This window comes from Microcebus murinus, chromosome 2 (assembly GCF_040939455.1).
Source record: "Microcebus murinus isolate Inina chromosome 2, M.murinus_Inina_mat1.0, whole genome shotgun sequence".
Lineage (NCBI taxonomy): Eukaryota > Metazoa > Chordata > Mammalia > Primates > Cheirogaleidae > Microcebus > Microcebus murinus.
The window spans coordinates 40,422,541-40,441,119 of record NC_134105.1 but is presented as its reverse complement, the minus strand read 5'-3'; the positions used below and the strand labels follow the sequence as shown (position 1 = coordinate 40,441,119).

The 18,579-nt window shown below is 39.6% G+C and overlaps 1 protein-coding gene across 3 annotated transcripts in view; it reads right to left on the bottom strand.

The window, feature by feature from the left end:
- Positions 1–18,579, bottom strand: part of SCP2 (sterol carrier protein 2) — a 133,142-nt gene that overhangs the window by 33,135 nt on the left and 81,428 nt on the right. For all 3 annotated transcript variants that reach the window (XM_075998446.1, XM_075998452.1, XM_012776277.3), the window contains exon 12: positions 5,354–5,507. In XM_075998446.1, the coding sequence (XP_075854561.1) occupies positions 5,354–5,507 (154 nt within the window). The remainder of the gene's footprint in view (positions 1–5,353; positions 5,508–18,579) is intronic.

Sequence of the window (18,579 nt, the reverse complement as noted above, 5' to 3'; positions counted from 1 at the left end):
TGTGACTATGTTCTTTGGACTAGGTAACAGTATTGTATCAGTGCTAAATTTTCTGATTTTGATAACAACCGTGATAAAGTAAGATAATGCCCTTGTTTTTACAAACGCACACAGAAATATTTAGGGATAAAGAAGCATAATATCTCCGTCTTTCTCTCAAATAGTTAAGAACAATATGAATATAGATATAAACATATGTAGAGGAAAAATGGTAAAGCAAATGGGACAAAGTGTCAACAATTAGTAAATCTAGGTATATGGGAGTTCTTTGTATTATTCCCGTAATTTTTTTCCTGCACGATTGAAATTATATCAAAATAAAGGGACTGAGACAGAAATTCAGAGAATGAAAAGATTAATCACTTACAATGCCACTACTCCAATAATTTTCCTATATTCATTTTTCCACATTGCTTCCTCTAGTCCTTTTTGATTGGCATGCATACAGTTGTAATCATTACATAGAACAATTTTAGCCAGGTGCAGTGGCTCACACCTATAATCCTAACACTCTGGGGGGCCGAGGCGGGAAGATCACTCCAGGGCAGGAGTTCGAAAACAGCCTGAGGAAGAGCAAGACTCCGTCTCTACTAAAAATAGAAACAAATTAATTGCCCAACTAAAAATATATAGAAAAAATTAGCCAGGCATGGTGGCGCATGCCTATAGTCCCAGCTACCCGGGAGGCTGAGGCAGTAGGATCACTTAAGCCCAGGAGTTTGAGGTTGCTGTGAGTGAGGCTGACACCACGGCACTGTAGCCTGGGCAACAGAGTGAGACTCTGCCTCAAAAAAAAAAAAAAAAGAAACAATTTTTACTTCCTTTTTTTTCTTTAGCAACCTGAAATCCTCCAAAAGAAACAATTTTTACTTCTAACTTTTAACTTCTTATATCACCTAGGATCTTCAAATAGCACCCATTAGGTTAAACTTTCAAGCTAACTTAATTTCCCATCTTAAAAAATTGGAACAATCCAAATATGCCTCAACTAAGGAATGGGTAAACAAACTGGTACATCTGTACAATGGAATGCTACTGAGCAATAAAATGGAACAAATCACAGATATACACAATAAGTGGATGAACCTAAAACGCATTATGCTAAATTAAAGAAGCCAGACTCAGAGGCTTTTTAATTCCATTCACATGACATTCTGCTAAAGGGAAAACTACTGGAGAAGAAAACAGATCAGTGGTTGCCAAGGGCTAGAGGGGAATAGGTTGACTACAGAGGTACATAAGGAATTGTGAGGGGTGATGGAACTATTTTATATCTTGATTATGGTGTAGTTATATGACTGTACATATCTGTCAAAACTTGTGGAAATATAACAAAAAGGGTGAATTTTACTGTATGTAAACTATACTTTAATAAAAAAAGAAAAATAAAGTTGGGTTTTAAAAATACATTTCATTTAACAAGAGTACAGAATGCAAACCTATTCTCAGTCTGTATCATAAAAGCTCCCCACTTATATAAAATGAATATGGCCGGGCGAGGTGACTCACGCCTGTAATCCTAGCTCTCTGGGAGGCCGAGGCGGGCGGATTGCTCAAGGTTAGGAGTTCGAAACCAGCCTGAACATGAGCGAGACCCCGTCTCTACTAAAAATAGAAAGAAATTAATTGGCCAACTAAAATATATAGAAAAAATTAGCCAGGCATAGTGGTGCATGCCTGTAGTCCCAGCTACTCGGGAGGCTGAGGCAGGAGGATCGCTTGAGCCCAGGAGATTGAGGTTGCTGTGAGCTAGGCTGACGCCATGGTACTCACTCTAGCCTGGACAGCAAAGTGAGACTCTGTCTCAAAAAAATATATATCAATAAAATGAATAGGATGTTATAACACAAAGTTAATATTCATGTTCAAAACTGGTCTAAATTATAGAAAAGTTAATCTGTAATTCAAATGCAATTGGTCACAGCTCTTAAATAGGACCTCTCTTCTTCATCTTCATAGCCCCTATTACGGAGCTAAACATTTCTCCTTCATAGTACTATAACAACCTCCTAAGCATTCTTAGCCTCTGGTCTCTCAATGATGCAACTCAAAGTAATGCTTATAGACTGATCTACCTAATGTATGACATAATCACATGATCTTTTGCCAAAATTCATATTCTACAGGACAAGTTCCAAACTCCTGAGTGTGATCTAAAATAAAATTTTAAGGCTCACCCCCCTACCGATGGACTGAATGGATCCCCTCATGGCCAAGGAATATCCTAAAACTAGATTGTCTGCCAGGAGGAGGGAGGTCAGACATGCCTCATCATGCCCCTCTCCCTTCTTGGAGACATCTTTGTAACCCATTAACAGGCATAAGTGTATGCAAGACAAACTTCAGGTCCTCAATTTACATAACAAATATATGTCTGGTGGCTTATCTCTGATAACAGCTCCAATGTTAAAACATTCTAAGCCTTTAGACAAAGCTTCTCATCTTTAACCAATTACAAGCCAGAGAATCTTTAAACCCACCTATAACCTGTAAGCCCCTGCTTCAAGATGGTCCACCTTTTTGGGCCGACCCAATGTATGCCTCCCATGTACTGATTTATGACTTTACCTGTAACCCCTGTCTCCCTGAAATGTATAAAACTAAACTGTAACACAGCCACAGCGAGTCCACTTGCTCACGGCTTCTTGGGCGTGGCTCTGGGTCATGGTCCTCAAATTTGGCTCAGAGTAAATCTTTTTAAAATTGTTTTACAGTTTTGGCTTTTTTGTTGTTGTTGACATGAGCATAGTATTTGAAGTGTCTTGAAGCATAATCTATTGTTACTGTCACCTACATAGTACTGACTCTGTCCCTCTACCCAAGCACCCACAAAATAATCTACCCTCTACCCACACAGCACAACCTCTCACCAAACCTTCCTGTATTTTAAAATCTCTATACCTATGAACATACCAACAAGGCCCTTCCCCTACCCTTCTGCTGGGCAATCCTGGTCATCCCAGTTCAAATTCACTTTCTTCATAATTATTTCTTCCTCTGAGCTTCAACAGCATTTTGAAAAAAGTATGTCTGTCTTCCCTGCACACTTGGAGGAACCATAATTGTGAGTAGGGGCAGACCTAACATGTAGCAGTTGCTCCAAAGTGAGCTAAATGAGTAATTAAGAAAATCAGATTATGTACAATGGGTAGCTTAAAATTACTTTGTTTAAAACCAAACCACAACCACATTTTAAGACTATATTTGCACCATCAGAGTTAAGTTCTATCACTAAACCAATAATATCTGCAATATTTCAAGCCAATTTCTTATTAGTCATTAATATAACTTCTGAATTGTTTTCATGCTTCTGCCTTCCCAGAAATATCAACTCTGGTTAATGTGAACTGTTCTTTCTCCCAATTATTTAGTCACCTGAAAATAAAAGAACTATGGGGATTCTACCTATAAAACAGACTCTATTACCCAAAACTCATAACTTTCTACTCTGAGGAAATTTGGCAGTTACACTAATATGATGTCTATGGTAGTTCTTTATAGTTTGGCTTTTTTTTTTTTTTTGAGATAGAGTCTCATTCTGTTGCCCGGGCTAGAGTGCCATGGTGTCAGCCTTGCTCACAGCAACCTCAAACTCCTGGGCTCAAGCGATTCTCCTGCCTCAGCCTCCTGAGTAGCTGGGACTACAGCCATGTGCCACCATGCTTGGCTAACTTTTTCTACATATATTTTTAGTTGGCCAATTAATTTCTTTCTATTTATAGTAGAGACGGGTCTCCCTCTTGCTCAGGCTGGTCTCAAACTACTGACCTTGAGCGATCCTCCCACCTCAGCCTCCGAGAGTGCTAGGATTACAGGCATAAGTCACCACACCCAGCCTATAGTTTGGCTTTTTACTAAGGATTTTCAACTCCAAATATGAACTGGATGGAATTTCAGAGGTCACTCCAAAAGCAATGAATCTAATTTAGGAGGAAACAAGATTCAACACCTTTCATTCCAACTTAATAAACATTTACTCACTATAAGACAGATTCTAAGAACAGGAGAAGTTACAGTCGTAGGCCTCAAGGATTTCCCATAATAAAGGGAATAAAAAGAAGCTAGATACACTGCAACCAAACAAAAACTGGATAGTATCCCAAAAGGTACAAAGTGCTGTGGATATTCAAAGAGAGATGGTACTTGGGATGGGCTTTAAAACAAAGACACAATTTTTACAGCAGAAGTGATATTCTGGGCAGAGAAAGAAGGGTGGAAGAAACTCAAGAGCTTGTAAAAGGTAAGAACATAACAGATCCAATAAGCATATCTTTTGTGGAAAATAAAGTATGAATAAATGATTAAATAATTTCCAAGAATTTTGAAAGAAAAAAAGGAGTCAATTAATGTTAAAATCTACAGCAGGGTTAAATAGAGTAAGGAGGGGAAATAGAGCTGGTGGCCTTACTTGGTAAGGTAAGAAATGGTGAGGTAAGAAGTTAGACTGTGAGGTGTTTCAGCTTAGAAAAAAAAGATGGCTCAATATAAAAGGCTCATCATGAAAGAGAATAATTAAGGCAAAGAGAAAAACAGGTCTTTACAATATCGAAGACCTTTCTGACAGAAAAATGCTATAAACAAAAAAAAAAAAAAAAAATATCGAAGACCTGAACATGTTTGCTAACTGAGGGCAAGGAGTCAATGGAATGAGAAATATAGAAATGTTCAAAAGAGAGTATATATAATACTTGAAGCAGAGTTACACAAAGTGGTTGGAAACAAAAGCATGCAAAGAGGAAAGCCGGGCCTTGGAAAGGAAGGGGGACTTTCTTCCTCTGGGAAAGAGGTGCACTTCTGTGACAGATGAGCAAGGAAAGTAAGGGATCCCGAGATGGCATGGGAAAGAGAGTACCTGGAAACTTTGAGGAGCACAGACATTTGAAGCAGAGAAAGTCAACAAGAGACAAAAAGAATTCTAGCAGCAATGTGGGCTCAGCTAGATTCAGAAACATAAATTTGCAAAGATCCAATCAGTACATTTGATGACTTTCTCTAAACCACCTCAGAACCCGGGAGGCTATGAGGAGAAAGCAAATTGCATGTAAAAGAAATCAAAAAGTGACTCACCTAAATTATTCAGGTTGGAAGAACTGAGACCAGTCCCCAGCCAGCTTAGGCTTCTAGTTCAGCACTCTCATTTGAATAAGCTGCCTCCTTTTTATCAAAATTTTCCTGAAGATAGTTAAATTTAAAAGCTAATGGCCAGTTTTAAAGCCATGTTATTAAAACAATGTAATGAGATACCTTTCTTTGAATACTAAGATAATAAAATCAGAATCACTTGCATGCAAAACATCAACTGTGAAAAGTCAGAAAGATTAATTTGACAGACATAACTCAGAATGCCACTTACCTGGCAGCTTCGGGAAAACCCATCTTGTAGATCGTTACAACCGCAGCTCCTCCAAGGCCTAAATTATGCTGCAGAGCCACCTTTGCACCAGGAACTTGCCTCATTCCGGCTTCCCCTCTCAGCTGCCAGCAGAGTTCAGCACACTGGGCCAGACCTAACAAATCGAACACAGAGAGTCAAGAGTAGGCCGGTTTAGAAAGCAGCCTCAACCACCTTTCTCAAGCCAGAAAGGGTTTATGCTTAATCATACTTTTAATTAAAGCACTGGATTTCAATTCCAGGAGTTTCTTGGAAAAGAATAAAAAAAAAAATAAATAAAGCACTGGATTAAGCTGAGACCATGTTTGCCTAAATAATTTCTCTTACAGCACTGAAGGCTTTTGCAGCTATTCTCTCCCTAAGTAATCTCTGTATTAAGAGAGATATCCAGGCTTAGGAAATTCCCTATGCTCTTTAAACTAACTCAACCTGCTGTTCTCTGGCATTTTGAAAGAGAAAACACTGCATATACAATTCTCTGGCCTGGGAAAAATGGCTTTTTTTTTTTTTTTTTTTTTGTATCTAAAGAAAATAAACAAGGATTTGGGAGTTCACTTTCCCTCAAAAATTTTGGGATATGGGGAATGTTTCCTATTATTTTCCCCAAGTAGTTCCCAATAAGAAAAGCTCTGGATTCACAAGAATAACATTCTGTCCCCTGGATAATAAAATCAAAGACTTCTGGAGCTGAAAGGAACCTAATGATATAAACACTAAGAAACAGAAAGGTCAAATAATCTGTAAATGGTCACAAAGTAGGATAATTCCAGAGCTGGGATTACACATCTCCAGATTTGCATTTGTTTATCTCTCTACCAGACTAGCTATTGAAGGATAGCACAGTTAAGAATGTTCTATCTGGGCCTGGTGGGTGGCTCATGCCTGTAATCCTAGCACTCTGGGAGGCTGAGGTAGGAGGATTGCTTGCTCCAGCCCAGGAGTTTGAGGTTGCTGTGAGGTAGGCTGATGCCAAGGCACTCTAGCCCAGGCAACACAGTGAGACTCTGTTTCAAAAAAAAAAAAGAATGTTCTATCTGGATAGACTGGTTTTACCTTCCTGGGACACAGTTCTGCACGCCCACTACTTACAGTGCCTATCCTTCCACCCACACCCCCAACTACCACTTCTGATTCCTGTGATAATTTCATATATTAACTTCAACCTCCCTAAGATATTTAACTGCTATTTTTCATTTCTAAGCACTGTCTATTTTTTCAAAGAATATATATCTCAAACACTTTTAGAATAGGTAGCTCCACACCTTGTAATGATTTTTTGAATTGTAAACATTTTGAAAATCAATGAGGAAGGTCAAACTGAAATGATTCTATTATATCCAAACTTTGGGGCAATCAGTTTTACTAGAAATGTGCTTTGCAAAAAGCCTAATTGAGCCTGGCGCAGTGGCTCACGCCTGTAATCCTAGCACTCTGGGAGGCCGAGGCGGTCGGATTGCTCAAGGTCAGGAGTTCGAAACCAGCCTGAGCAAGAGCGAGACCCCCGTCTCTACTATAAATAGAAAGAAATTAATTGGTCAACTAATACATATATAGAACAAATTAGCCGGGCATGGTGGCACATGCCTGTAGTCCCAGCTACTTGGGAGGCTGAGGCAGGAAGATTGCTTGAGCCCAGGAGTTTGAGGTTGCTGTGAGCTAGGCTGATGCCACGGCACTCACTCTAGCCTGGGCAACAAAGCGAGACTCTGTCTCAAAAAAAAACCAAAAAACAAAAAGCCTAATTGAATATGTAAGACAAAAAGTATTCAAACTGTACTTGGATATACATGGGTGAGGAAATACTACCAGTTACCTTCACAAAAGAGTAAATAGACTTGTTTTACAACTATTTGAGAAAACAACTTCACCATTGATCAAATCAAGCAGATACCATTTTAAACCAATCAAATTGGTAAGGATGTTTAAAAATGGGAATAATCAATGCCGGAGAGACTATGGCAACAGCCACCTTCATACAGTACCAGTGAAAGTTTAAACCAGCACAACCTTTTTGGAAAGCAATGCACTAAAAGTCTTTAAAATATCTTGAAAACCATTCTATGGAAATAATCAAACATAGGCAAAGTTTTACACACAAAGCTATCTGCTCGTCACACTGTTTTAGCAGTGAAAAACTAGATAATCTAAAACTGAAATAAGTCGGGTGTGGTTAGACAAATTACGAGCTATCCATAAAGGAAAAGCAAACTCTTTTTTCTCTCTACATTCTTCTCAACACACACTACACTTCTGCGACCAGATTTGGGGGGCGATGTGTTCCCCACACAGCAAGCCAATTATTTGCTGAACATCAACTGCATGTCCTATAATTCAATTCAATTATGACACTATCTATCTGGACATAATGTCAGGTCCCATGCATTAAGAGCACAGTACCACAAGACTGCTCTCACTTCAGATGCCAATCCCAAGTCCTGGTCACCTGTGCTTTTGACTGACTGGTTACAAACCAGGGGTTCCCACAATCCCCTCTCTCAAGGGTTCAATTAATTTGCTAGAATGGCTCACGGAACTCAGGAAAAGACTTACCGTTCGCTTGCTTATTATAAAGGATTCAGATAAAGAGGTATTTAGAGTGAAATCCAGAAGGGTCCCACACACAGGAGCTACTGTCCCCAAGGAGAAGGGGTGCATGCACTACCCTCCGAGTGTTGCTGCCCAACCAGGTTCATTTGCCCACTGCCCAAGAGGAAGCCAATACACCAAGACAGCAGGGTTTACTATACAGAAATAGTTTTTATTTCCACATAGTACTAAACGGGAGGAATTTCTCAAATCCGCCTCCCTGAGAATTTGGGAGACAGGGTTTTTAAAGACAGTTTGGCATAGGCAATTGAGTTGTAGAAATTGTATTCTTTGCTGACCAGGTTCTTAGGTGGGGGTCACAAGACCAGTTGAGTCAGTTCCTTGGTCTGGACCACTGGTCTGGGTGGGTCAGCCTTTCCACTGGAAAGCAGGACCTGGAAGATATCTCAGAAACTACCCCTAGGTTTCAAAAAGGATATGTTATCTATGGAGAAAGCCAAGACTCTTTATGACCACCAGCTGTGTGGCTCCAGAGTGGCAATTATAGAGAAGCAAACAGGGGGACGGTGGCTAATTATTTTTAGCTAGGCCCTTACCACAGTTCTTGCCTTGCGCCCTTTATCCATTTGTAAAGGTGGTTTCACCAGCATGTAGATGCATTCAACAACCAAGCAGCTAACCAAAACTCATTGTCAGAGAGTTTTTATATTGCTTGATCTCCAGTATAAGCCCACTCTTTTCTGGAGGCTGTGAGGTGAGGCTGAAAGTCCTAATTCTCTCACCCTCTAATCACTTGGTCTTCCTGGTGACCAGCACCATCCTTAGGCTAATTAAGGGACCCTCCCTGATTCCCTCATTAGCATAACCTCCCACATGATCAAAAGGCTTGTTATGACTAACAATAGATACTCCCCATCACTTAGGAAATTAAAAGGGTTTTAGGAACTTTGTATGAAACAAATATTAACAGAAGATAACAAATATAACAAAATTATATTACTCTATTATCTTTTCACTCAGAAAATGACAAGGGATTTAGGAGCTCTGTGTCAGAAATGGAGACAAAGACCAAAAATACATATATTTCTTATTACACACCATATGACAAAGTACTATGTTCCCATTTAAAATGATGTTTATATCCTGAATCATGTCAGAGTAAAAAGAAAAAAGAAATAAAAATATTAAAAGAGAAATAAATTTTACTTTTTTAAGTAAAAAAATAAAAATAAAAATAAAATGATGTTTATAGCTTTTACAATATAGGAAAATGCTTACGAATCCCAGTAAAAAATGCAAGGTACCAGGCCAGGCTCACACCTGTAACCCCAGTGCGTTGGGAGGCTAAGGCAGGAGGATTGCTTGAGGCTAGGAGTTTTGAGACCAGACTGGGCAACATAGTGAATTTTTTTTTAATTTTAAAATTATCCAGGTATAGTGGTATATGCCTGTAGTCCTAGCTACCTGGGAGGCTGAGGTGGGAGGATCACTTGCACCCAGGAGTTTGAGGCTTCAGTGAGCTATGATCACACCACTGCACTCTAGCCAGGGTGACACAGACTCTATCCCTAAAAATAAAATAATAAACAAAAATGCAAGGTACCAACTGAATATTCCTTTACCTATCCATCCAACAAATATTTACTGAATGCCTACTATGTGCTATATACTGCACAAGGATCACAAAGAAGCTGATAGTCTGGGATAAAAGATAGGTGTGGGCCAGGCGTGGTGGCTCACGCCTGTAATCATAGCACTCTGGGAGGCCGAGGTGGGCGGATTGCTTGAGGTCAGGAGTTCGAAACCAGCCTGAGCAAGAGCGAGACCCCATCTCTACTATAAATAGAAAGAAATTAATTGGCCAGCTAACATATATATAGAAAAAATTAGCCAGGCATGGTGGCGCATGCCCGTAGTCCCAGCTACTCGGGAGGCTGAGGCAGAAGGATTGCTTGAGCCCAGGAGTTTGAGGTTGCTGTGAGCTAGGCTGACACCACGGCACTCACTCTAGCCTGGGCAACAAAGCGAGACTCTGTCTAAAAAAAAAAAAAATAGGTGTTACAGATACTAGTATGAAATCACTTTTGTCAGACCCAGAATTAACAGGGCCAGGAAGGCCTAAATGAAAGAAGGCTCATGCTTACAGGTCTAAGAAGAACTGTTTCCAAGGACTTTCTAAAAATCTTTTCACATCCTTCAATCATCTCCTGCTTTAATAGGGTTTATCACTAGACATTCTTTAGGACTGCAGTAAGTCAGATCAGATGGTCTCAGAGAACACCTGCTCAATAATGGCATCTCCAACAATGAACTGACAACTCTGGTTTTGAACCTCTGGAACCAATGAATTCTGTTTCTAATGAATTCTGTTTATGTAAATCTCTTTTTTTGCTAATATTAATATAAGCTCCCCTTACCCTTCCCTCACTGAATGCACTGGTGGTTTACAATTTCATGCATTCTGGATTATAATTCTTATTTCTATTCCTGAGTAAACCCAACATATTTAGAGATAATTTTCTCTAGTGTCTTTCTTTAAGCTGACATAGGCATTTACAATATAGTGTGATAATGCTATTACACCACAGGCATAAGCAGAAGTATTCCAAGAGCACAAAGGAGGAATATTTAGCATGGCTTGGAAAATCAAGGAATGATTCCCAGATGAATGGAGATCTAAACTGAGACCCTATGAATAAAGAAGAGCTAGTAAGGGAAAACAAGAGAAAAGAATGCTTTAAAAAGAGAGATGAACACATGTAAAGAAAAAACATGGCCTGCTTAAGAAAGAGAAAGTTAGGCCGGGCATGGTGGCTCATGCCTGTAATCCTAACACTCTGGGAGGCAAGGCTGGAGGATCACTCAAGGTCAGGAGTTCAAGACTAGCCTGAGCAAGAGCGAGACCCCATCTCTACTAAAGATAGAAAGAAATTAGCTGGACAACTAAAAATATATATATGTATATATGTATATATATATATATATATATAAATAAAATTAGCCAGGCATGTTGGCACATGCCTATAGTCCCAGCTACTCCAGAGGCTGAGGCAGAAGGATTTCTTGAGCCAGGAGTTTGAGGTTGCTGTGAGCTAGGCTGACGCCACGGCACTCTAGCCTGGGCAACAGAGCCAGACTCTGTCTCAAAAAAAAAAAGAAAGAAAAAGTTAAGTGAGTAGGGCTAGAGCAAAGAAATTACTCAACACAGCCAATCTGGTAAGGGATAAGAGAAAGAGAGGGATGGGGGAAAGAGGGGGGGGTGGAATATGAATGAATATTGTGAAAGCACATCTATAATTTGCAATTAATTTCAATCATATCATACCACTCATATTGTAGAAGATGTGGTACATCAGATAAATCTCTATTTATCATTTGCCCAACTCACATGTGACAAAAAAGAAGGGAGGAAAGAAATAAAGATCCATGTTATCAACATTTTTTTTGAGACAGCATTTGACTCTGTTGTCCCAGCTAGGGTGCAGTAGCATCATCATAACTCAACACAGCCTCCAACTCCTGGGCTCAAGAAATCCCCTGTCTCAGCCTCCCTAGTAGCTGGGACTACAGGCACAAGCCACCATGCCCAGCTAATTTTCTAATTTTTTGTAGAGATGGTGTCATGCTGTCCCCAGGCTATCAACTTGTCTTCTAATTATTTATTTGCTTCTGGCAGAAGTAGAACATCCGTGGGAAAACCTACTAATTATTTGAGCTTTCTGGTTGTCTAGTTTCATAATAAACAGGATTGTCCTGTACTTCTAGAATCTAGATCTGTGAAGGGCAGAAGTCAAAAGCTGTCCTCAGAAATCTACTTGCCAAGAGGGCAGGGCACACGGGAAAGCATTAACTATTTGAACAAACTTTTTTTTCCCCTTCCTTGGATGACTGCTGGCACTGAACTGAAAACCATTTTTCACTCTGCTGAGAAAAACATAAACTATCAACTATGAACATGATATACTTATAACTAAATTATGAAAGGGCATAGGAATGGATATCCTCTCAAAGTAGTATATTCGACCAGTAATACTCTTCTTATGGTCGCTTATGAAGAGAAAAAAATGTTTAACCTAATTATCTCATTTAACCATCATCTTGCTGTAAACATTTCCTAACAAGATGTTGGTCAATCTTTTTATACAGAAATAATTGGCCTAGGACTCAGCAGTGTAGATATGAGTACATAGTCTGGTTGCTTCTGAAAATAAACCATTTGAATGTGTATTAAGCATTCTGCTGATTGACGTCAATAGGGTTCCACTGTGGGTCTTGGATGTATCCCCTGAGGATAAGGGAGGAATATTATAAAACGTTTTCAGACACACAATGCTGAAAGAATTTGTTACCACATTCCAATACTCGCACAGTGAGAAATGTTAGAGGAAGGCCTTTAGGCAGAAAGAAAATAATAGCAGATGGAAATATGGATTTACACAAAGAAACTAAGAGCACTGGAAGTGGTAACTACACAGGTAAATAAATAAGGGTTTTCTTTGGTATTGTTTAAACCTCTTTTTTTTTTTTTTCTTTTTGAGACAGAGTCTCACTTTGTTTCCCAGGCTAGAGTGAGTGCTGTGGCGTCAGCCTACCTCACAGAGCAACCTCAAACTCCTGGGCTCAAGTGATCCTCCTGCCTCAGCCTCCCAAGTGGCTGGGACTACAGGCATGTGCCACAATGCCCGGCTAATTTTTTCTATATATATTAGTTGGCCAATTAATTTCTTTCTATTTATAGTAGAGACGGGGTCTTGCTCTTGCTCAGGCTGGTTTTGAACTCCTGACCTCGAGCAATCCGCCCACCTTAGTTTCCCAGAGTGTTAGGATTACAGGAGTGAGCCACCGTACCCAACCCCGTTTAAACCTCTTTAAAAGATGATTGTTTAAACAAAAACAACTTATTGTGGGGTGTATAACATACCTAAAAGTAAAATTCATGACAACGGTATCATAAGGCCTGCATAGCAGAAATGGAAGCATACTATAATATTTTAAGGTTCTTTCACTATAAGTAAAGCAGTATAACATCATTAGAAGATAGACTGAGATATATACAATAAACTTTAAAGCAACTACTAAAATAACAAAGCTATACCTAAATCAGCCAAGAAAGGACATAAACTAGAGTGACAGAAAATACTCAATCCAAAAGAAGGCTAAAAATAGGAAAAGGGAATAAAGAACAACTGGAACAAACAGAACACAAATAGCAAGACAGACTCAAACCTGATTATATTATTAACCACATCAAATGTAAATGGTCTTAAAAATCCCCAATTAAAGGCAGAGATTGTCAGAATGAATAAAAGGCAAGAACTAACTAAATGTTGCCAATGCACTTTAAATATAAATCCACAAATAAGTTAAAAGTAAAAGGATAGAAATAGAAATACCATGTTAACGCTAGTTAAAATTTGAAAGCTGGAGTGGCTGCCTATAAAATCAGCCAAAGTAGATTTTGAGGGATAGATTTCAAAGACTAACCAGGGATAAAGAAGGTCATTTAATAATGAAAAATGGGAAAAGGTAAAACTATCTGTATTCACAGAGGATATAATTATCTATATAGAAAATATGATGGAGTTTTTTAAAAAGTACTAGAATTAATGAGTTTAGCAAGGTTGCAGGATACAAGATCAATACACAAAAATCAATTATATTACTACATACTAGCAATAAAAATTGAAATTGAGGCAGGTGGCTCATACCTATAATCCTAGTACTCTGGGAGGCCAAGGTGGGAGGATTGCTTGAGCTCAGGAGTTCAAGACCAGCCTGAGCAAGAGCAGGACCCTGTCTCTACTAAAAAATTAGCCAGGCATGGTGGTACACACCTGTAGTCCCAGCTACTAGGGAGGCTGAGGCAGGAGGATCACTTAAGCCTAGGAGTTGGAGGTTGCAGTGAGCTACTGCACTCTAGCCTGGGAAAAAGAGCAAGACTGTGTCCCCCTCAACCCCCTAAAAAGGTGTGTGTGTGTGTGTGTGTGTGTGTGTGTGTGTGTGTGTGTGTGTGTGTGTATAATACTTAGGGATAAATCTGCAAGACCTATACAGTGAAAACTACAATATACTGCTAAGATAAGTTAAAGAAGACCTAAATAAATAGAGAGATACACTTTGTTCATGGGTCAGAAGACTCACTATTGTTAGGATGTCAATTCTCCCCCAAATCTATACATTCAACATAATCCCAATCAAAATCCCAGGAGAATTTTTTCTTAAAATCAATGGGCTGATTCTAAAATCTCTATAGAAATGTAAAGAACCTAGAATAGCCAAACAAGAAGAATAAAGTTGGAGGGTTAATACTACCTGATTTCAAGAACTATTACACAGCTACAATAATCAAAACAGTATGGTATTGGCTTTAAGACAGACAAATATATTAACTGAACAGAAAAGAAAGTCCAGAAATAATGCCCACATATTTAAGGGCAACTGATTTATTTTTTCTTTTCATCAACTTTAATGAATCTCCAGGGAATTATGCTGGGTTAAAAAAAAAAACAGGCCAGTCTCATAAGTTTATATACTGTATGAGTCTGTTAGGGCTCAGAAAGCAATACCCCAAAGACTGGCACTTTAACATGCCAAAATGCCTTAGAGGCTGCCTCTAACCTTGTCCTTCTCCCAAGCATTGGAAGGGAAAAGAAAAAAAAAAGGATTTATCATGTTTCTAGATTACAACAGGTGCTTCATAGTTTCTGAAAACAAAATTTGTTTTCATTAAGACGCACTAAAAGAAAGACCAAGATATATTAAAGATATTCTAAGCTTTATCTTTTCTAACCCTTCTCCTCCTCTTTTTTTTTTTTTTTTCAGACAGAATCTCGCTTTGTTGCTCAGGCTACAGTGAGTGCTGTGCTGTGGCTGTCAGCCTAGCTCACAGCAACCTCAAACTCCTAGGCTCAAGCAATCCTGCTGCCTCAGCCTCCCGAGTAGCTGGGACTACAGGCATGCGCCACTATGCCCGGCTAATTTTATATATATATATATATATTAGTTGGCCAATTAATTTCTTTCTATTTTTAGTAGAGACAGGGTCTCGCTCTTGCTCAGGCTGGTTTCGAACTCCGGACCTTGAGCAATCCACCCACCTTGGCCTCCCAGAGTGCTAGGATTACAGGATTGAGCCACCATGCCCAGCCGAAAGATTTTTATTTATTTTTAAATTAAAAAAAATAGGTTTAGGGGGTATAAGTTAAATTCTGTTATGTGTATATATTGTAAGGTGGTATAGTCTGGGCTTTTGGTGTACCTATCACCTGAGTAGTGTCCATTGTACACCATAGGCAATTTTTCATCCCTCATCCCCTCCCACTTTTTGAATCTCCAATATCCATTATATTACTCTGTGTGCACTTGTGTAGCAACACTTTAGCTCCCACTTATAAGTGAGAACATGTGTATTTATTTTTCTGTTCCCGGGTTACTTCACTTAGGATAATGGCCTCCAGTTCTATCCAAGTTGCTGCAAAAGCCATTATTTCATTCTTTTTTTTTTTTTTTTTTTTTGAGACAGAGTCTCATTTTGTTGCCCAGGCTAGAGTGAGTGCCGTAGTGTCAGCCTAGCTCACAGCAACCTCAAACTCCTGGGCTCAAGCAATCCTACTGCCTCAGCCTCCCAAGTAGCTGGGACTACAGGCATGCACCACCATGCCTGGCTAATTTTTTCTATATATATTAGTTGGCCAATTAATTTCTTTCTATTTATAGTAGAGACGGGGTCTCACCCTTGCTCAGGCTGGTTCTGAACTCCTGGCCTTGAGCAATCCCTCCGCCTCGGCCTCCCAGAGAGCTAGGATTACAGGCGTGAACCACCGCGCCCGGCCTATTTCATTCTTTTTTATTGCTGAGTAGTACTCCCTGGTGTGTGTGTGTGTGTGTGTGTGTATGTGTACACCCCACATTTTCCTTTTTTTTTTCACCCTACATGAACTTTGACTTATACCACATTTTCTTAATCCACTCATCAGGTGATGGGCACTTATTCCACATCTTTGCAATTGTGAATTATGCTGTGATAAACATTTGAGTACAGGTATCTTTTTAATATAATGATTCTCTTTCTATGGATAAATACCCAATAGTGGGATTGCTGGATCAAATGGTAGATCTACTTTTACTACTTTGAGAAATCTCAATACTGATCTCCCAGGAGGTTGTACTAATTTACATTTCCATCAACAGTGTGTAAGTGTTCCCTTTTCACCTATCCTGGCCAACATCTATTGTTTTTGACTTTTTAATAATAGTCATTCTAACTGGAGTATAATGGTATCTCATTGTGGTTTTATTTATTTATATATTTATTTTTGAGACAGTGTCTCACTTTGTTGCCCAGGCTAGAGTAAGTGCCGTGGCGTCAGCCTAGCTCACAGCAACCTCAAACTCCTGGGCTCAAGCAATCCTACTGCTTCAGCCTCCTGAATAGCTGGGACTACAGGCATGCGCCACCATGCCCAGCTAATTTTTTCTATATACATTAGTTGGCCAATTAATTTCTTTCTACTTATAGTAGAGACGGAGTCTCGCTCTTGCTCAGGCTGGTTTCAAACTCCTGACCTTGAGCAATCTGCCTGCCTTGGCCTCCCAGAGTGCTGGGATTACAGGCATGAGACACCTCGCCTGGTCCATTCTGATGATTTTAATCTTGAAAATGAACCATGTGGGTGACCTGAGACCACGGTGGATAATGATGAGCTGAAAGCTGTAGTGCAAGCAAATCCATCTCAACCTATGTGTGAATTAGCAGCAAGGTTTGATGTTACTATTCGAAAAATACTGGACCATTTTGGGCAGGGTAAAGAAGCTGGACAGATGGGTACCACATTAATAAAATGAGCATCAGAAGAGAAATCATCTCAAAGCTTGCCTTTCTTTGCTGTCATGACATAAAGGAAAAGCATTTCTACAACATATTGTTATGTGTGATGAAAAATGGATTATTTTTGACAAGTGTTCAGCACAATGGCTGAACAAAGATGAAATGTCAAAACACAGTTCAGAACCAAATGAATATTCATCAAAAAAAGCTAATGGTGTCTGTTTGATGGTCTAACAATGGGATTATCCACTACAGCTTCATGAAACCCAGTCAATTGAGTCTAGCAGATGTCTACTGCAACCAATTGGACAAAATGATGAGGATACTTGCAATTAGCAGCTGAGACTAGTCAATAGACAAGCCAATCCTCTTATAAGACCACATTGTCACAAAAAACAATGCCGTTGAAACTACATCAGCTGGACTTAGAAACTCTCTGTCATCTACCCCATTCACCAGACCTTGTACCAACTGATTACCACTTCTTCCAGGCTTTGGACATCTTGCAAGAAAAAATATTCAATTCTCAACAAGCTATGGAAAATGCCTTTCACAATTTTATCGCTACTCACTCTCCACACTTCTTTACTGCTGGCATAAGCAATCTACCATTAAGATGGCAAAACTATGTTGACAGTTAGGCACATACTTTGATTAATTGTACTGTTTCTTGTTTGAGATATAATAAACTAAGCTGTTGATTCGAAATCAGATATTTCATATTTAATGATCTAATATATTTAGGTCTTGCTAGTAATCGTCCTAGGATTTATTTCATTTGGTAACCTCCTATAGAGTAGAGAAGTGTCAGGTCATAGTTTGCATATGCTAGGTCCCCTTGCTAAAATTCTGTTTGCTCTCACTTCATTTTTACCCAAATTCTTAAAACCTAAGAAGTTTATAATACCTAAACAGGCCAGGTGCCAGGTGCGGTGGCTCAAGCCTATAATCCTAGCACTCCGGGAGGCCGAGGCAGACAGATTGCTCGAGGTCAGGAGTTTGAAACCAGCCTGAGCAAGAGTGAGACCCCGTCTCTACTATAAATAGAAAGAAATTAATTGGCCAACTAGTATATATATAGGAAAAATTAGCTGGGCATGCTAATTAGTGGCGCATGCCTGTAGTCCCAGCTACTCAGAAGGCTGAGGCAGTAGGATTGCTTGAGCCCAGGAGTCTGAGGTTGCTGTGAGCTAGGTTGAAGCCACAGCACTCACTCTAGCCTGGGCAACAAAGCGAGACTCTGTCTCAAAAACAAACAAACAAACAAACAAAAAACAAATAAACAAAAATCACAGGATAGGCCAGGCGCGGTGGCTCACACCTGTAATCCTAGCTCTCTGGGAGGCCGAGGCGGGCGGATTGCTCAAGGTCAGGAGTTCGAAACCAGCCTGAGCAAGAGCAAGACCCCGTCTCTACTATAAACAGAAAGAAATTAATTGGCCAACTAATATATTTAGAAAAAATTAGCCGGGCATGGTGGCGCATGCCTGTAGTCCCAGCTACTCGGGAGGCTGAGGCAGCAGAATCGCTTGAGCCCAGGAGTTTGAGGTTGCTGTGAGCTAGGCTGACGCCATGGCACTCACTCTAGCCTGGGTAAAAAAAGTGAGACTCTGTCTTAAAAAAAAAAAAAAAATCACAGGATAGAATAATATGCGTATCATTAAAAGCACCAAGAATTATGTGGATTCAGAAAGAGAAATAATTTCATCCCTTTGGGAATCAGACCATCTTAGAATTGGAAAGGATCTGAGAATTCATCAAATCTAAGGCCCTAACAGATGGGCAATTCCTCTTATGACATTCCCATCAAGCT